Raw genomic sequence first — 17,887 nt, forward strand, 5'->3', positions numbered from 1 at the left:
CCCCAGCCAATTCATTACCTCCCTCAACCATTTTATCAACCCCCAGTGGCTAATTCATGACCCCACCCCTAGCCATTTCATTACATACATACCCAGTCATTTTATCACTATCTCCCAGCCCCCCTTGCCATTTCACCAGCATGTCACTTACCTTTAGCTGTAAACTTCAGGCACTGCTACTCTGTCGTCTTCCTCTTCAGGCTCCGGTCCTGCAGAAATCTTCTTTGGCACAGGCAGCCTGGCTTTCTAGCTTTCTTTCTGGCTTTCTTCTTTTTACCCCAACTTTCCCGATCAGGATGGCGAAACAGAGCCCTCAAATTGGGACTGTCTCGCCTGAATTAGGACAATTGCAACGCTGCATTTGCAAAGCGCTGTATAATATGTAGGCTTTGTATAAATATGTATAAATAGCCAACAATAATAATAGTGGTAGTTCAGTGATTTACAGATTAATAATCTAAATGCCCAGCAGATTAGTGTACAATATAATAACCACAATGACTACCTTATATAGACCCAATGACCATATGAGCCACAAAATCAAGTATAATGTATAGCCCCAATTTCCAGCAAAACAGCTCCAATGCTCAATGACCATTAGAAATAGCCCCATCAGATTATACAGCCTCATGATGTAGGAATATGTGAAAAAATGTAGAATTTAATTGACACATCAGAGTGAATCACTTCTCTGGGTGACATTCAGCACTTCCAATAACACCTAAAGAAAAGTAATTATATAGATATTGCAGTCATTTTACAAAACTGATATATTCTGCAATAGCTGCAGAGGCTGTCCAGATGTGGGACTACAAATCTCAGCATTTCTCTGCAATACCAGGTATCCTACACTTGTAATTCGACAACAGTTGATTACAGGCTACCTAAATCTGATGTAAAGCATCCCAGGCCAATTTTTAGTGCGTTACAAGCTATGCAAAACGAAAGACTTGTTATGTACAAAGAATGAGCGGCAGAAGCTGCCAGCTCTCATTCAGGTTATTATTCGGATATACAGGAACATGGCCGCCTCCGAGCTTGGAGACAGTTTGACAGGTGACAGCTGGATCTCTAGTGAAAGAGAGAAAACTTCAGCGTGTAGGTTCAACGCCAGCTCCGCCCTATGGGAAGTGACGTCACCCGGGCCGCTCTCCAATGAGGAAGTAACTTCCCACCGAGAGCAAGTTACAGAGCGAGAGACTGACGGCTCCTATCAGCCGGGGTATGTGCTGGCCGGGGGGGAGCTCTCAGGAGCCGCTGACCGGGGGTACCGGGCACCATGAACATTGATATGGAGTTTCACATCCGCCAGAACTATCCATGGGCCAAACTACCGGCCAACGTCAGACAGGTAATGGCCGGGTCAGCTGACAGCTCACCTGGGGGACATGGGTCACATGACCTCACAGCTCTGACACCTGACCTCACACCTGGTCCTCCTCACCTTTCTCCACTGAGCAACTGTACCATGTGTGCACCACAACACTGCCTCTGTCATCTATCATAGAGCAAGTACTACCAAACATGGCTCTATACCAGTGATGGCTAACCTGTGACACTCCAGGTGTGGTGAAACTACAAGTCCCAGCATGCTCTGCCAGCTATCAGCTAGTTATCTACTGGCAAAACATGCTGGGACTTGTAGTTTCACAACACCTGGAGTGTCACAGATTTGCCATAACTGCTCTATACCTATAGTGTGCGTAATTCATATATATATATATATATATATATATATATATATATATATATATAATTACACACACGGTTCCATACTGCCACTTCTAAATTTCCACTTGACCACTGTATCTGTGTATATACACACTAATCAGACACACATTAAAACCACTGACAAGGGAAGTGAATAACATTGATTATCTAGTTACAATGGCACCTGCCAAGGGGTGGGATATATTAGGCAGCATGTGAACAGTCGGTTCTTGAGGTTGAAGTGTTGGAAGCAGGAAAATTGGCAAGTGTAAGGATCTGAGCGACTTTGACAAGGACCAAATTGTGATGGCTACAGGGCTAAGTCGGAGCCAGGGCCATCTTTTCCATTGGGCACGATGGGCAGGTGCCCGGGGGCCCCCTGGGCAGGGGGGCCCCATAGGCAAGTCTCTTAATGAGAATAAATAATCCTGCAAAAAAAAAATCCTGCAAAAGAAAAACTTCAAGGGTCACTGAGCGAGTACATTTAAAAAAATCAGTGCATCGGGGCCCATATATATATATATATATAATATATATATATATATATATATATATATATATGACACAAAATAGATACAAATGGTGCTATGACGCTGCACCAGTATAGTAATATTAAAGTCCAATGTCTTGAAATGATTCCTTCTTATATAGCACTTCCCCTGTGCGGGCGGCTGCCAATCCTCTGTAGCAAGCGGTGTAGCAGGGATATATCTAAAAGTAAATGAGAGGAGGCGCACAATAGTGTAGTATGGCAAGTTAATGAAGCCAAGTGAAAAATCCAAAAAAGGAACCAAACTGAGTAACACAAGGCCTGATCTTTGTGTTACTCAGTTTGCCTTGGTTCAGGCTACTTGCTGAATCTACTACTGCTGTTACCTGTGTATTGGACTTCTACATCTACAACCATTATTCCAGGTGACCTATGGGATAATCAAAGGTGGCTGAAGATTGATTACATCCTTACAGTCTACGGGATATCCTGCAGATAAGCCATTAAACTATTGGCTTCTGGTACGCATACATCTTCATTGGTGTGACCTGTTTTGTCTATATACCTTCTTGAACGTCATTTGGCCGTGTGTGATTTTCCACCCTATGAGCTATACATATCTATTCTAGATATTGTTGATATCCACATGGTGGGAAGCTCTGGCTCACTCATTTCTGGTGGTTTGGTTCCTTTTTTGGATTTTTCACTTGGCTTCATTAACTTGCCATACTACACTATTGTGCGCCTCCTCTCATTTATATATATATATATATATATATATATATATATATATATAATATATATGGGCCCCGATGCACTGATTTGCCCGGGGGCCTGTAATGTTGTTAAGATGGCCCTGGTTGGAGCAGGTCTTGTTGGGTGTCTTCGGTATGCAGGGGTTAGTAAATACCAAAAGTGGTCTTAGGAAGGGCAACTGGTGAACTGGCGTCAGGGTCATGGGCGCCCAAGTTTCATTGATGCGTATGGGAAGTGAAGGCTAGTTGTCTGGTCCAGTCCCACAGAAGAACTACTGTAGTGCATATTGCTAACTATGATAGATAGGTATCAGGACACACAGTGCACTGCAGCTTCTACTGCGTGGGGCTGTGGAGTCGCAAATCAGAGTGCCCAAGATGTCCCTGTTGTCCGCTGAAAGCGCCTGCAGTGAGCACAAGAACTGGACCATAGAGCAAAGAAAGAAAGTGGCCTGGTTCGATGAATCACATTTTCTTTTACATCATGTGGACGGCCAGGTGCACATGTGTCGTTTACCTGGGTAAGAGATGGCACCAAGATGCAATATGGGAAGAAGTCATGCTGGTGGAGGCAGTGTGATGCTCTGGGCCATGTTCTGCTGGGAATCCTTGGGTCCCAGCATTCATGTGGATGTTACTTTGATTCAAATCACCTACCTAAACATTACTGCAGACCATGTACACTTTATCGGTGCAATGGTGTTCCCTCGGCAGTGGACGCTTTCAGCAGGATCATGCACCCTGCCACACTGCAAAAACTGTTCAAATATGGTTTGAGGAACATGACAAAGGGTTTGAGATGTTGACTTGGCCTCCAAATTCCCCGAATCTCAATCCGATCGAGCATAAGTGGGTGGGATGTGCTAGATAAACAAATCAGAGTCATGGAGGCCCCACCTCACTACTTACAGAACTTAATGCATCTGCTGCTAACGTCTTAGTGCCAGATACCACAGGGCACCTTCAGAGGTCTTGTGGAGTCCTTGTCTTGACAGGTCAGAGCTGTTTTGGCAGCACAAGGGGGGCCTACGCAATATTAGGCAGGTGGTTTTAATGTTGTGGCTGATCAGTGTATATACTCTACTGTTTTGAGGGAGTCTTAGCTTAAAGCATCAGCTTGCGCCTCCCTGTTGCTACCCCTCTGCTGGTGCTTTGCTGGCCCACATTGCCTTGTGTATGCATAGATTTGCCCAATACAGGGACCCTATTCTATGCCCGACCTGTCGCATTGCATCTTATCCTGCCTGTAGGTTGTCACATTGTTCCTGTTTGTTCCTGTATTTTAGATCCTTTGCCATATCATCCAGCATCAGGACCTGTTAAGCTGTGACACTCTGTGGGGCAGATTTAATTCCCCAGACATCGCCTTGATGTCAGGCTGCGCACATTGACTGCTAATACGGTACAGAAATCTCTGCTCACTTTCCCTCGCATCTGTTTGGGAAGTGAGGAAAAATGTGCAGAGAATGTAGTAAAAACTCCCACACGATGTGTGCTTGCGGGCTATTCTGGAGATGCATTACGTCAACTAGCCGCTTATTGAATCTGCCCCTATATCTGGCCATGATGCCCAGGATGTGGCCCTCTTGCCCCTCATTTACTTGGTCATAGCCCTTCCACACAGATAAACCACCATCCCGGCCTTCTTGGCATGACACACCTCATTCTAACCTTTCTTTGCCTCTCATGTTGGACCTGTTACTTCAGTTACCTGTCACTCTGCGTCTGATCCAATTAGCTTTTATTTCTCTGGACACTGATCTTGGACATTATTAGCCAATGAGACATTGTGGCTTCAGTGCAAATATAGGATTATTTGATTTACATAATACATTTATAGATTTGTTAGGATGCTTATATATCTATATATTACAGTCTCTGTGCTAAAGTGCAAAACAATATTTAAATCCAAAATGTTAGCACTGATCCGTAGTTTCTGCTGGCTTAATTCTAAATCGGTTGCATCTGTAAAGTTGCAAAAAGTTATTTTTATACTGTCAGTATGTAAAGATTTTTCTGAAGTAGTAAAGTACTTTTCTTGTAAAGTGGAAATTTGTAGAATATGACTAATTCTGGGTATTGCTTACATTGTGTTAGAAAACTCCTTGTTATCAAGATGTACTTGCCTTTGAAACTAATTACAGATTTAAAGAGACTGCAGCTATTTTTTCCCCTGAAAGATAGAAGTGAAGTTGCACAAAGGAATGTGTGGAAATTTCAGTCTGTTTACAGCTCCCATTTATCACCAACTGTGATGTTATTGTAGGCCTGGACAAACTGTGGCTCGCCAGGTGTTGTGGAACTACAAGCCCCAGTAGATGGCCAGCTGATAACTAGCAGGGCATGCTGGGACTTGTAGTTTCAACATGCCTGGAAAGCCACAGTGGAGTAACCTGTGTTACTGTCATTAAATTCATGTTGCTGTAATGCAACTTACATGCACTTCAACCTCCTTGACTAGTATCTGCTGAACCCCTGTGGACACTTGCAACTTTGTAATGTCTATAAACTGCCAAAATGATAACTACATGTATGCATTAAAAAACATGGCATTCGTGCTGCTCTGCTCGTCTGCAACCAAGAGGGATAGTTTTGGTTCAGGTCAAAATCAGAAAAATAATAATAAAAATTAAAAAACCACTGCAGATTAACCTCCTATCAAGATGTTTTGATTTAAGTGAGTGTGCGTTCTATAACGAATTACATGTTGAATCGATCTTTAATAAATATTATTTTACATTCATCTGTTATACCAGTGTTTGTTCCCCTTATGTGGTTGACGTGCATTTTCGGGTCCCTGCTAAAAAAAATCAAAAGTCAAGATCGTTCTCTTCATAGGACAGTTTATCCACCACTTGCCATAGAATTCTTCAAAGCACAGTTGCTACTTTTACTATATTCTGCCCTTTGACTTTCCTTTACATTTGTAGTTTGTATAGTACATGCGGCTGATAATCTGCACGTACAAACTATACAACCAGTCAGTGAGGTCATTATTTTCTAGCTGTGCCCGACGCCGGTAGTGTAGACTGATAATAACTATTTTGCAGTATTATTGATGTTGACTACAGGAATGTATATGACACATTATGCTGCCTTTATTACATTGCTGACTTGTTACAAGTGATTCTTTGTGTTTAGTGAACAGTATCATAGGCAGCTCTCTAGGTAGCACTTAGTGGGGGTGGACCCCAGCCTTCACCACTCCCTCATCTCCCCAAAGTGCAATCAATGGGAATGTCTAAACTTGGGGTGACTTGCAAGAGATTCAAGATTTGAGATCTTTAATCTGAAATGGGTGCTTACATCAGTAAAACATACACACAAAATGTACTTTGGGGGGGGGGGGGGACTTTATAATATAGCATTCAGGAGCCATTTAGTCAAATTTACGTTCCAGGAAAATTAGCAAGAAATGGCTCCCAAATATTAGGCATCAGTAGCAATTATTATTTAGGCGTATTGGCTACCTGGCCCCAGGATTTTTCAATTTCTGACGTACTTAATTTAGTTCGGAGCAGTGACTCTGTCGGGAGGGATATTGAATCATGCTCTTGTCGCCTATAAAACATATTTAAGGTACATCCCCATTGGCATCTGGTATGCATTTTTACAAGCGTCTTAGAGATATTGTATTAAAAAAGAAATGGAACAAGTCCAAAAAGCACAACACAACTAAAACCAAACATATGTACGGCCTCACTTAGAATTATGTTTTTAATGACCATTTACATGAATTTTAAATACGCTTAAAGCAAATAATTCCGATGCTAGTGGGTATGTCATTACTTACAGGGTGGACTATTCATTTTAGAATTTGTTTTTAAAAATGATGCAAAACACTTATTTATAGGACACTATTAAAATGAGTATAATTCCCACACGAGTATGTTGTCTTGATTAATAGCATCTTATCTGTCAATGTCCATCTGTTTCATAGTGAAAGTTTTATTCAAGGTCTTTAGTAGCAGAAAGTAGCAGATATTATGTAGATGGATTAGTAAGTAGCAGATGTTATGAAGGTGGATTGCACTTCTTCCTCTTTACAACACCAGCTTGAAACACAGGAAAAGTCTATGTTTTAATGTGGAGACATAGAAATGTAGTAATTTGTATTTAATGGCAGATTATTCTACACGCCCTTTATATTGCAAACACTGTTATCTTGTAACCTCCAACAAATACATAAGTGATGATATTTAAAACTTTTTATGAATGTTTCTCCTGCTCCCTTCTCTCAGCCTGTGATAATCTACACAAATTCCCCTTGAATAGTATTTGGAAAGTCCTGAATAACCTTTCACTCGTTTCTGCAGCCTCTGGAATGAATACGTTTGTGAGTCAAGTTTTCCTCTAACCTTTTGTTTTTCATATTATTTTTTTTTCCTTAGAGCCTGGGAAACTCTCAAAAGGAATACGAGAAGCATGTTATACTGTACAGTATCCGGAACCAGCTGAGGTACCGGAGTAATCTAGGTAGGGGAACGTCGGCAGTGCCGTATTGACACAGTCTTCATAGAAATACACAGTACTTTATTTGCATTGAGAACACATTTGTAGACGTGAAACCTCAAATGTAAAACACAACAGGACTTTGGTACCTATTATAAAACATGGATATTACTGAATAACATATGTGAAATAACTGGTGTGTTTTATTTTATTTCCCACCGAAGCTCTGCACGTTGACTGGTTCCCAATATCGCTTTCTCTTTGTTAAAGTACATGGGTGAAATTTGTGATTAAATGGGTTTACTTTTTGTGTTTATCTAGGTCATGAATCTATCTCCTAAAACATATTAAGACATAAAGGTCTATGTATCATAGGTGACTAGTGAGCCATAGTAACTCCCATTCTGATGGCCGGATTTGTAATACCGCTACTAGTTATCGGGGTGCATTACAGAAATTCCCCCCCCCCTTCCCCAAACGAGAGCAAAAACCCTCTCACTGTCAGTGTAACCCTGCCGGCGAATAGAGGGGTGACCTGTAGCTATTTCATCCTGACGGGACCCGACAATGTATCCGGAGCAGTCTCTAAGGTGGCGTTGGACCCTATTAAAAAGTTAAGTTGTTAAATTGGGACAGAACGCAGTCCCCGTAGAGGTCTATGGGGACAGCAGCAACCAACGGCGCAGGAGATATCTCTGATTTTTCATGCTTTAACACCTTGGTGAATTGAGAGAAGACTGCAATAGACATTGTCCTGAGAAAACAGTTATTTTCACCCTGGATTTTTGGCTCATCGCAGCTTCATAACTAGACCCCATAAAAACATATAATGTGCACTCTGCGCACAACTATTTATTTATGTTTTGATAGGCTATTTATTCACGACTGTTGCCCAGTATTGCAAAAATAAAATGTCCTCACAAGAAAAGCTGATTGTCTCCTACAAACCCTAATGAATCGCAGCACACGCTAACATGTTGGTCGCACGGTTTCGTTGTGTGAGTTTGCGATTGTGGAGAAAATCAAATACACTGTTTACTTAGGTCTGAATCAACATGGTCAAGGGTAAACTGTGGTTATTTTGCAACTCTGAACATACTACGTTCTCCATTTACAGCATACCCAGCAGATTCCTAGCCAGGCACTCTTTAAACACAGCGTTTACATCCAGAATCACTGCTTCCACAGGTACTCCTAGGACATTTTTCACCTCCCACTGACAATCTGATTCTGCATAGGCATCATCGAGTCCTCTAAAAATTAATAAAGTATGCGCTCAATTGCCTGCAGAGATTAACATATATACAAGGAAAAAGATTAAAAATGTGGGTAGCTGATAATAAATAAAAAATAGCGTTTAATAATAGATGAATCATATACTAAAACAACACACAATGTGTATGTAAAATTGCATATAACAATACCAGTAATAAATCCAAATCACGTAATAAAGCTAGCCGCTATGCCAGCCAAATAAAATTAGAACCATAAGATATATATATATATATATATTATATATATGAAAATGATAAATGAATACCTTGACCAGACAATAGAGTAACAATGACCAAATATAGATGAAAAAATATATAATAATAATAAAGATAAAACAAAATAGAAATCAGTCCAAACGATCGTTTGGATTTTTGTATTACTGGTATTGTTATATGCAATTTTATATACACATTGTGTGTTTTAGTATATGATTCATCTATTATTAAACGCTATATTTTTATTTAATATCAGCTACCCACATTTTTAATAATTTTCCTTGTTTATATGTCATCTCTGTAGGCAATTGAGCGCATTCTTTATTAATATTTGTATGACATACAGGAAGGGATTCCTTTAAGTGTAGTAGCTCTTGCCCACTAAAAGTTGACCGTAGCGCTATATCCCTCTTTTCATCAGCGAGTCCTCTGCAGTGCTCAGACAGTGCTGGGTTCACATATTGGTGACCCCAATGTATAGTTATTTGCCGACCACTCCTTTATACACATTACATTCTTATTTAGTTTTATCTCCACCTTGTCAAGATCATATTGAATGTCTCCTACAATTCTCTACCCTGGACTACGCCATTGTCGGCTCTTAAAACGGACTCCTCTTCTTCCAAGTAGTCATTAATTAGTTCAGAGTCTTTATACTTCTGTTTTAAAATCCTTCTCCAAGCATCCACGCCTAAAGATTTCTTTTCTCAAAGCGTTTGTTACCTTTCCAGTCCTCCCATTGTGGAGCACCTGGACCATGACTTTAAGTAATTTGTTTCCTATTAAAATACCCCACTCTAGATATAGGAGTTGGGAGCTGCAGGCTAAACTATTTTAAGGGAAAAATTCATCTGCTGGATATTTTTTTGTAAGGGTCAATGAGCAAAATAGAGATGGACGGTGTATTTTACCAACATAAAGCCTATCCTGTTTGTAACCATTTGTTATATACACTGTCTATTAGACTGTATGTGACTGTTACCTCTCCTGCAGGTACTGCCATATCTGGGCCTATGATCCACCACCGACACTACTCATGTTATGGACTTTTGTCGTCTTTTAACACCGTATTGTGAAAAGCAACGTGCGCTATTAAGTTGAAACCTGGTTACATTGTACGTTTGTAACACTGTAGTGGGGGCCAGTTATAGGCACAGGAACCAGAATGGCTGCCCGCAAAGATGGCAGTAGAAGGAGTTATGTTTGCATAATAAACTGTCAGGGGAAATTCCCCACATTGTTCTTTAGAACCATTATCATCATCATAATTTATTTATTTATATAGCGCCAACATATTCCGTAGCGCTTTACAATTGGGGACAAACACAGTAAACTAATAAACAAACTGGGTAAAACAGACAAAGAGGTGAGAAGGCCCTGCTCGCAAGCTGACAATCTATGGGACAATGGGAGTTTGATACATGAGGTTAAGTCTACGTTTGCAGTCATCCCAGCCAGACTGCAAAGGTAAAAGCGACTCATAAGCTAAATGATCCTGTCACACAACAATGTTGGTCAAGGGGTAGTTGTATAACGGGTGGTAATAGGGTAATGTAGTGAGGTTAAGAGAGTGGTTGATGAATATTATAAGCTTGTCTGAAGAGGTGGGTTTTCAGAGAACGCTTGAAAGCTTGAAACAATGTGGCCTGTGCATTATTATAGTTACTACGGTAATTTCTCCGGATTTTTTGCTTGAAGCTCCCAGAACAGGGAATTGAATCCTCCCTTTAAGGTCTATTTTGCACAAATAGCCCCTTTAAGAAGAAAAACTTTCCTCCTGTCTGCAGCGTGTACAGAAGAATAACCAGTTGTATTGACGTTGTAAAGCCCACAATAGAACAGTCTTTTGTGAGAAATTCCTTCTAACTTGTTTTGCTTCGGCTGCTGCAAAGCCATTTCTTGTACCACCTGCCTGCGGATTATGTTCTGAGCTGCATTGCAAAAGCCGCACCAGGAATTCTATTATTGTTGTTGCCAGGCGATCGTGCTGTGTTTGTGGCGTTTTACTGGTGCGGTTCTGCAGGACAGCAATGTTGTTTATAACTTGAATTCTTGTGCACAAAAGAGTTGACCCTTAGAGTGTGAGACACGGCCGGTGCGATGGGAGACAGGCTCAGTGGTGGTAGAAGCAACGGATCTCGCTGCAGATTCTCCACGTGTGGTTTAAACTCTCTCAAATTAACCACAACCCTAAAAACTATAAAGGAAGTAGTATCGAAAGATGAGCACTCACCAAATATGATACAGAATAAAAAGAAAGTAACGGATGATAAAAATAGGATAACTAAACGCAAAATGTAACAAATCTTTTTAATTAACAAGTGTCCTATTCCTATATTTGCTCAATGGGTGTTTTATACTGGTTTGCAAGCACAGGTTTTTTGGACGTAAGTTGTATAGTGGTAGTATAATAGAAATGCTCTGCTCTGAGGATTTAAAGAGGGGTTTATATAAAGGAAAAGAGGTGAAGAATGCTGCAGCATATATTGTCTGTGCTATGGCAATGGTTTATTCATTAAAGTCAGTGATTAGGGCTGTAGGACAGATGTCCACAGAAATATGGCAGCGTTCGCTGAGCAGCTCCTAAATGATTTTGAGTAAATAAAGCTTTGGTTTTGTTTCACTAAAGTATATTTCCTTTACTTACATTCAAAATGCAAAAAAGAAATCAGTAGTCTTCAAATACAAGTGATTGATTCTGCTTATCGATATTGATTTTGCAGTTTATAAAAATGTTGCCTACAGTCTAACATTAAAAAATTGGTAAACATAAGGGGGAATGACCAATGGCAAAAGAGCGAAAAACAAGCTGAAAAATTCTACAGTAACTTAAGACAAAATTGAGAACAATAGGCCTGATTCATTAAGGATCTTAACTTGAGAAACTTCTTATTTCAGTCTCCTGGACAAAACCATGTTATAATGCAAGGGGTGCAAATTAGTTTTCTGATTCATTAACGATCTTAACTAGAATTCTGTTTTGCACATAAGTTAAATACTGACTGTTTTTCATGTAGCACACAAATACTTGATAGCTTATTTGTACACTGAAATTTAAAGTTAATATTTGTGTGCTACATGACAAAACAGTCAGTATTTAACTTATGTGCAAAACAGAATTCTAGTTAAGATCGTTAATGAATCAGAAAACTAATTTGCACCCCTTGCATTATAACATGGTTTTGTCCAGGAGACTGAAATAAGAAGTTTCTCAAGTTAAGATCCTTAATGAATCAGGCCCTACATTAGTAATATTTCTGTAATGATGTAATTCCTAATTGTATGTCTCTGCTGATAGGTGTCTGTACAGAAGCATTAGTATGTCTTGGATACAAGAACAAATTAAACCTGACATTTCTCAGATGTCAAATCCTAAATATACAAGGTTACTTTATCTTGCATTCAATACGGTATATTTTTTTTTTGCCTGATTGTCCACAAATGTTCCAATGTTAAGGGTAATTGATTAGTGTGAATTAACCCTAAAGCAATCCAAAATGTATAAATTAAAAACAGTGCTTCCCATTTAAAAGTAATAATTCCGGAGGTACTTTCGAATGTTCTGTCTGATACGCTAAGGGGCGTATTCAATTGTGAGCGTTAACGCTGAAAAACGAGCGCTCGAAAAATCTTACCCTTTATACTGTAATATTGCGCGCGAAAAGCATTAATACGGTAGTTTACTAGCGGAATTTCAGCTCGCAGCTCAGGGAGCAGTAAGCTGAATTTCCGCAAGTAATTACTGTATTAACGCTAGATTTTTCGAGCGCTCGTTTGTTAGCATTAACGCTCACAATTGAATACGCCCCTAAGAATGTTATAATATATATTGATTATAATTGTTTTTTTGTTTTGTTTTTTTTATCAATAAATTAGCTATTTATTTTACATATTATCAGCACTCTCAAAAGTTTGTGTTTACTTATTAGTGACAGGTTACAGTACCTCTCTGTTGGAGACCTTCAGATTTCTATGCATCATTGGTCATTAATTTTCATTAGCGCCTGGTTATATTGATATTTTTATAATGTCTTGGACAAGATGAATATGAAATTTGGCCAAAGTGTTTTTTTTTTTTTAGTGACCTTTCCATATAGTGTTTATATGTGATCGTTTACCTCCATGTGGAAGTGAGAAGTTTGCTGAAAATTCCTGAATTGATGCAAAGTGACAGCCTGCTGTTTTGGTCTATTACCGTCATCGTTTAATAGACATTGAGAGCGCACATTAAATGCTGTCAAATAATGATTGTGTATAAGAACTTGGGGCGCTTAGAAGCTTCCAATGATCGCTATAAAAATGAAACCTAGAAATTAGGAACTGGCTGTAATTTGTTTGTTTTCATCATTGAGAGATTTGTTCATTACTTATGTACAACAAGAACATACAGCATCTCTAAGCATTATTTATACTCCCTATTATTTGTAGGTGCGTATATTAATCTCATGCATTTTGTAATAAGTCGCACATAGTAATAATTACTGATATAGAGATTGTCTTTTGGGAACTCCACAATCAGATAATTATTTTGTCCAGCTCAGCTCATTCCTGTGCATTGGTTGCACTTGTATAATTTTATTTAAGGGTAAAAAGAGGAAAGCATTCAGTCTGAGAACAGAATTGTGTGGTGGAATTACCCTTAATACTGAGGATCGCTAGTTAATGTGCGGTGTGTCCTTTCCAGTGAAACACGTGAAGAAAGATGAGCGTAAATACTACGAGGAGCTACTGAAATACAGTCGGGAACATCTCATGCTCTACCCGTACCATCTGTCTGACATCATGGTAAAGGGACTTCGGATAACGCCCTTCTCATACTATATAGGAATAATGGAGGTAAGTTTAATAGAAAGACATTAAAACTGTCCCTGTTCTTTATCTCTTCTGTGTTGGCTGTCAGACTGGTGGGCTGTGGGCATTGTGCGACTCCCAAGTCCTATGTTTGGCTCTTCCCATTCCTGACACCCTCCATAGTCACTCCTAGGGGCTTGGCCTGTCTACATGTTGGTCACCCACCCCTACTCACACTTACACAGCAGTGGCTGAGCTGAAATGCACTGTGCTGATTGTTAAAATCTAATGATTTGATTGGCTACAGGTTGTTCTATCCCCACCCACTTCCTCTCCTGCTGGTCTGCGTGGAACCTGTTTTGTAACATGAATACAATGTGTGCTCTGACACTACTTATATACCGGACGTAGCTACGTGTGCGGGCAGCTTATTGCACGGAAGCTAAGTGGGTGTAACCAGAACGGGCAATTGTGTTTGTATTTGGCTGTTTAAAATCAAACCAAATGTCAGTGGGCAATGAGTCCTTAGACTGGGTTAGTAGTGAGATCTTGTCTATTTCCTATCCTTCAGATCATAGAGTTTAACCAGCCATATGAAGTGCTGTAAAAATTTGATTGCAACTTAAAGAAAATAAATACAATTGTAAACGCAAGTCGTGGGATAGGAACTCTTATGTAGACCTTTGTCAATGTTGCTAGATGCGTTTTTGTATTGGATCAACTTATACTTAAACAATAAAAATAAGTTTGAAAAAATAAGAACGCCAGGTTTATTGACCCTTTTATATGTAAAGGAAACAGTAGAAAACATGTACCATAGACAATATAATACAAAGACACAAGACATTTCATTTGTTTTTTGCGTTATTTATAAGGGAAAGGTGAACTAGGGGAAAAAGGGCCAGTAGATTTATGTTCTCTTTTAAGGTTTGGGGACTTTCCCTCCACCCAAAAATCCCATTTCAGAGTTTTCAGCTCAAGATTTCAGTCTAGTCCATAGTTACAATGTAACGGTTTTGTTTTTATTTTTCAGGATATAATGAACAGTGAAAAGAGCTACGATTCGCTGCCGAATTTTACTGCTGCAGATTGTAAGTACAATATCCTAGTCTACAGATCTAGTCTTGCATATATATCGTGGTTCAAACCCTTTACGCCACATTTTTATAGATTTTATACAGTGCCACAAGTATAAATTACATATGAATGTATAAACGGTTATGATAAATACTTCTGAGTGCATAGAATTCATGACACAATAGGATGTCTGTACCCTTAACTGAAGCGTTTGCCATCTATTAACTAAACATCAAATAAACGTGATTGATACTTTTCAAACTGTAAAATCGTTGAACAAACAGAGTTCTAGCATTCTTTTTCAGCAAAGCATCTAAATCAATTGGATTTAAAATATAATTACACATCTCGTCGTGGCACTTTTATTTTCCCACGACTAGCAGAACTGGGGGAACACACATCTTCATTGACAGTGGGCTTACAAATCTCAGTGAAATCTACTTTCTGTATCTTTATATAACTTGATATATAAAACCTTTTTTTTCTTCATATTACTGTTTTAAAGGTCTAAGACTTCTTGGTATAGGAAGGAACCAGTATATTGATCTGATGAACCAGTGTAGATCATCAAAGGTAAGTTTCTCGTACAGGGATCCTGTAAGTGACGTCTTTTTCTTAATTTGTCATTTTAAAAAGTCAGAACTGTGCCGGATGCCCTGTCACCCTGTACAATGCACTCACTAGATCACAGATCGTTTTTCCTTTGTCCTGTCTCTAAGCGCGGTGTCTGACGGGTATTGTAGAACGCTGCGATCTTAAGACTAGGAAACCGTAACAATCTAAAGGGATCTGCTCAGCATTTCATAACCTTGAATGTGGGAATTTGCCTCAGTACAGTGATTTTGCAGCGTTGTCCGTGTACTAGCTTCGTTGCGACACAAGATGAGCGTTCCTTCTCGCTTTTACCATACGCTGAGTGAGCATGGCAGCGCCTTAGAACGCCACGTTTCCTGGTCAGAAGATCGCCGTCTCTGAGCCAGAAATGATCAAAGGGAAATATAATTCTTACTGGGAAAAAAATGTATGTTCACCTAATATAAAATTGAAGCTGCTGTAAACATTTAATTCCCCTCTCCTTTCTAGGTAACATTATAAATCCCAATCTGCAGCACTGCCACATGTGATGTTTGTTCACTATATTAAAAGTTTTTTTTGTGCCAAATGGTTAAAGGACGGGCAGCTTTGCCTGTGCAACAATGCACAATCTATATCCATTCTGTTAATGAGGCCATTTGATTTTTATTATGTATTTTTATTGAGTGACTCACAGAGATTTTTAAGCAAAATGTTTGTTTTTAGTTTTGATTTTGTTTTTTTGTTTTTTATTTTATTTTTTTCCTGCCAGAAATTCTTCAGAAGAAAAACTGCCCGCGACTTACTGCCGGTGAAACCGGTGGAAATAACCATAGAGGCCTGGTGGGTGGTGCAGGCTGGGTACATCACGGAAGATGACATCAAGGTACCAAAACCCCAGACTTAGATATTCCTGAGAAGTACAATAATGTCAACGTGAGAAATGTGAAGAGCAAGTTATCATCCGACGATCTGTAGTGAGATCCTGAATGGCATCCGATTCACAGAATTTTTTTTTTAGTATATACTAAAACTGCATTAATACCCTTGAATCCCCTTACGTTAACTATGTCAGTGGTTCCCAAACTGTGCACCGCGACTCCCTGTAGCCAGGGGTGGTGGTAAGCAAGGCAGAGGACTACTTGGTAATTATTTTGGCTTAGGGGTGCCTTGAAAAACTTTGGAGACCATAAGGGTGCCTTTGAAATCCACTGAACTATGGTATTAATACTTGTAGGTAATCTCCTCTTCATTTACAACTGCGCCTCGCTGTAATTATTTGGAACAATACTGTTCATGTAAAATTGGCTAAATCTAATCTGATGTTTAAAATAATGTTTAGACGTTTGGTAGTAAAACCGTTACATCAGTGTAAGTTTGGGGCTTGTAGTGGTTTATGTTCAACGTATAACACTTTCTTTTTTTTCTCTTTTCCATGTTTGATCTCTAGATTTGCAGCACGGTAGAGAAAAGAGCTATTGATAAAATCATTGACTCTGGGCCTCAGTTGGCTGGAACGCTGGAATATAATGTTGTTCATAGTAAGTGCAAGACTGGAAACAAGGATATTGAACTGTAAAAACTGTAACGCTGTAAGTGGATTCTGTGTGACCTGTGGTGTAGAGGGCAGTGTGTGGATGTGTGCTGGTTGTGTTAATGTTTTCACCACCGTCGCATAAATGTAAAACTGTCATTCATATACATTATGCTATTTGTATGTTTGTTGTAACATTCACAGTCTTCACCATAGAACAGACACAAGCTGCTGCCTTGTAAGCTAGTGTCCTCTGGTGTCATACAGACCTGATTACCAACCAGTGTCCATCCTCTTGGTGTGATTGACAACCAGGACTGAGAAAACAGCTTAGTACATTAATTGTATACTGATTTTATCTGGTGTTTCTGGGTGCTTTTATTACATTCCCTTGTCCTATATCAACTTCACAATACCTTTTGGCAGATAATCTGGTTGATAACAAAGGTCATTTTATCTCTTTTAGGCCTTTATAATAAAGGATTTATATATCTAGACGTACCGATCTCGGATGACAGTTGCATAGCTGGTGAGTGTCTTTATTTTAGGGTATTTAATTGGTTAAAAAATCCATATTGCAACCCTTGAAAAGTTATACAAGAGATCTACGTGCCCTAGTCATGGGTTTTTACCAGGACTGTGGTATTGTGCAAGGATTTGGGTAATTATTATAAATGTATATTTGTTACGTAGCTGTGCAGTCCTGCTGGAGAGGGGGCCCCTCTTTACTGACCGTTTAAGAAGTTATTCTTTTGCTTCGTATAATAATTCAGGAATTTGGAATTTTCAGTGCCGCCCCTGGAAGGTTTTGTGATGAACCGACTACAAGGAGACTATTTTGAAACCCTTCTTTACAAGATATTTGTTTCTATTGATGAACATACCAACGTGGCAGAGGTAAGATGGTCCAGCTAAGGGAATCATGGCTGATTTCATACGATGTTCAGAGTTTACACCCGTGTGTGGCCAGGTTGGCAGAGATTCTCCACCAGTCAGTGGCAGGATTGTCCTGTAT

General features: G+C 39.5%; 1 protein-coding gene across 2 annotated transcripts in view; it reads left to right on the forward strand.

Annotated features, from left to right (window-relative positions):
- Positions 1-1,141: 1,141 nt before the first annotated feature.
- Positions 1,142-17,887, forward strand: part of FAM91A1 (family with sequence similarity 91 member A1) — a 34,317-nt gene continuing 17,571 nt past the window's right edge. For both annotated transcript variants that reach the window (XM_075214032.1, XM_075214033.1), the window contains exons 1-9: positions 1,142-1,351; positions 7,347-7,431; positions 13,582-13,733; positions 14,722-14,779; positions 15,271-15,338; positions 16,111-16,224; positions 16,789-16,879; positions 17,339-17,401; positions 17,663-17,769. In XM_075214032.1, coding sequence (XP_075070133.1) covers positions 1,280-1,351; positions 7,347-7,431; positions 13,582-13,733; positions 14,722-14,779; positions 15,271-15,338; positions 16,111-16,224; positions 16,789-16,879; positions 17,339-17,401; positions 17,663-17,769 — 810 coding nt within the window. In that variant the 5' untranslated portion in view covers positions 1,142-1,279. The remainder of the gene's footprint in view (positions 1,352-7,346; positions 7,432-13,581; positions 13,734-14,721; positions 14,780-15,270; positions 15,339-16,110; positions 16,225-16,788; positions 16,880-17,338; positions 17,402-17,662; positions 17,770-17,887) is intronic.

Source organism: Mixophyes fleayi, chromosome 5 (genome assembly GCF_038048845.1).
Source record: "Mixophyes fleayi isolate aMixFle1 chromosome 5, aMixFle1.hap1, whole genome shotgun sequence".
NCBI classification, from domain to species: domain Eukaryota; kingdom Metazoa; phylum Chordata; class Amphibia; order Anura; family Limnodynastidae; genus Mixophyes; species Mixophyes fleayi.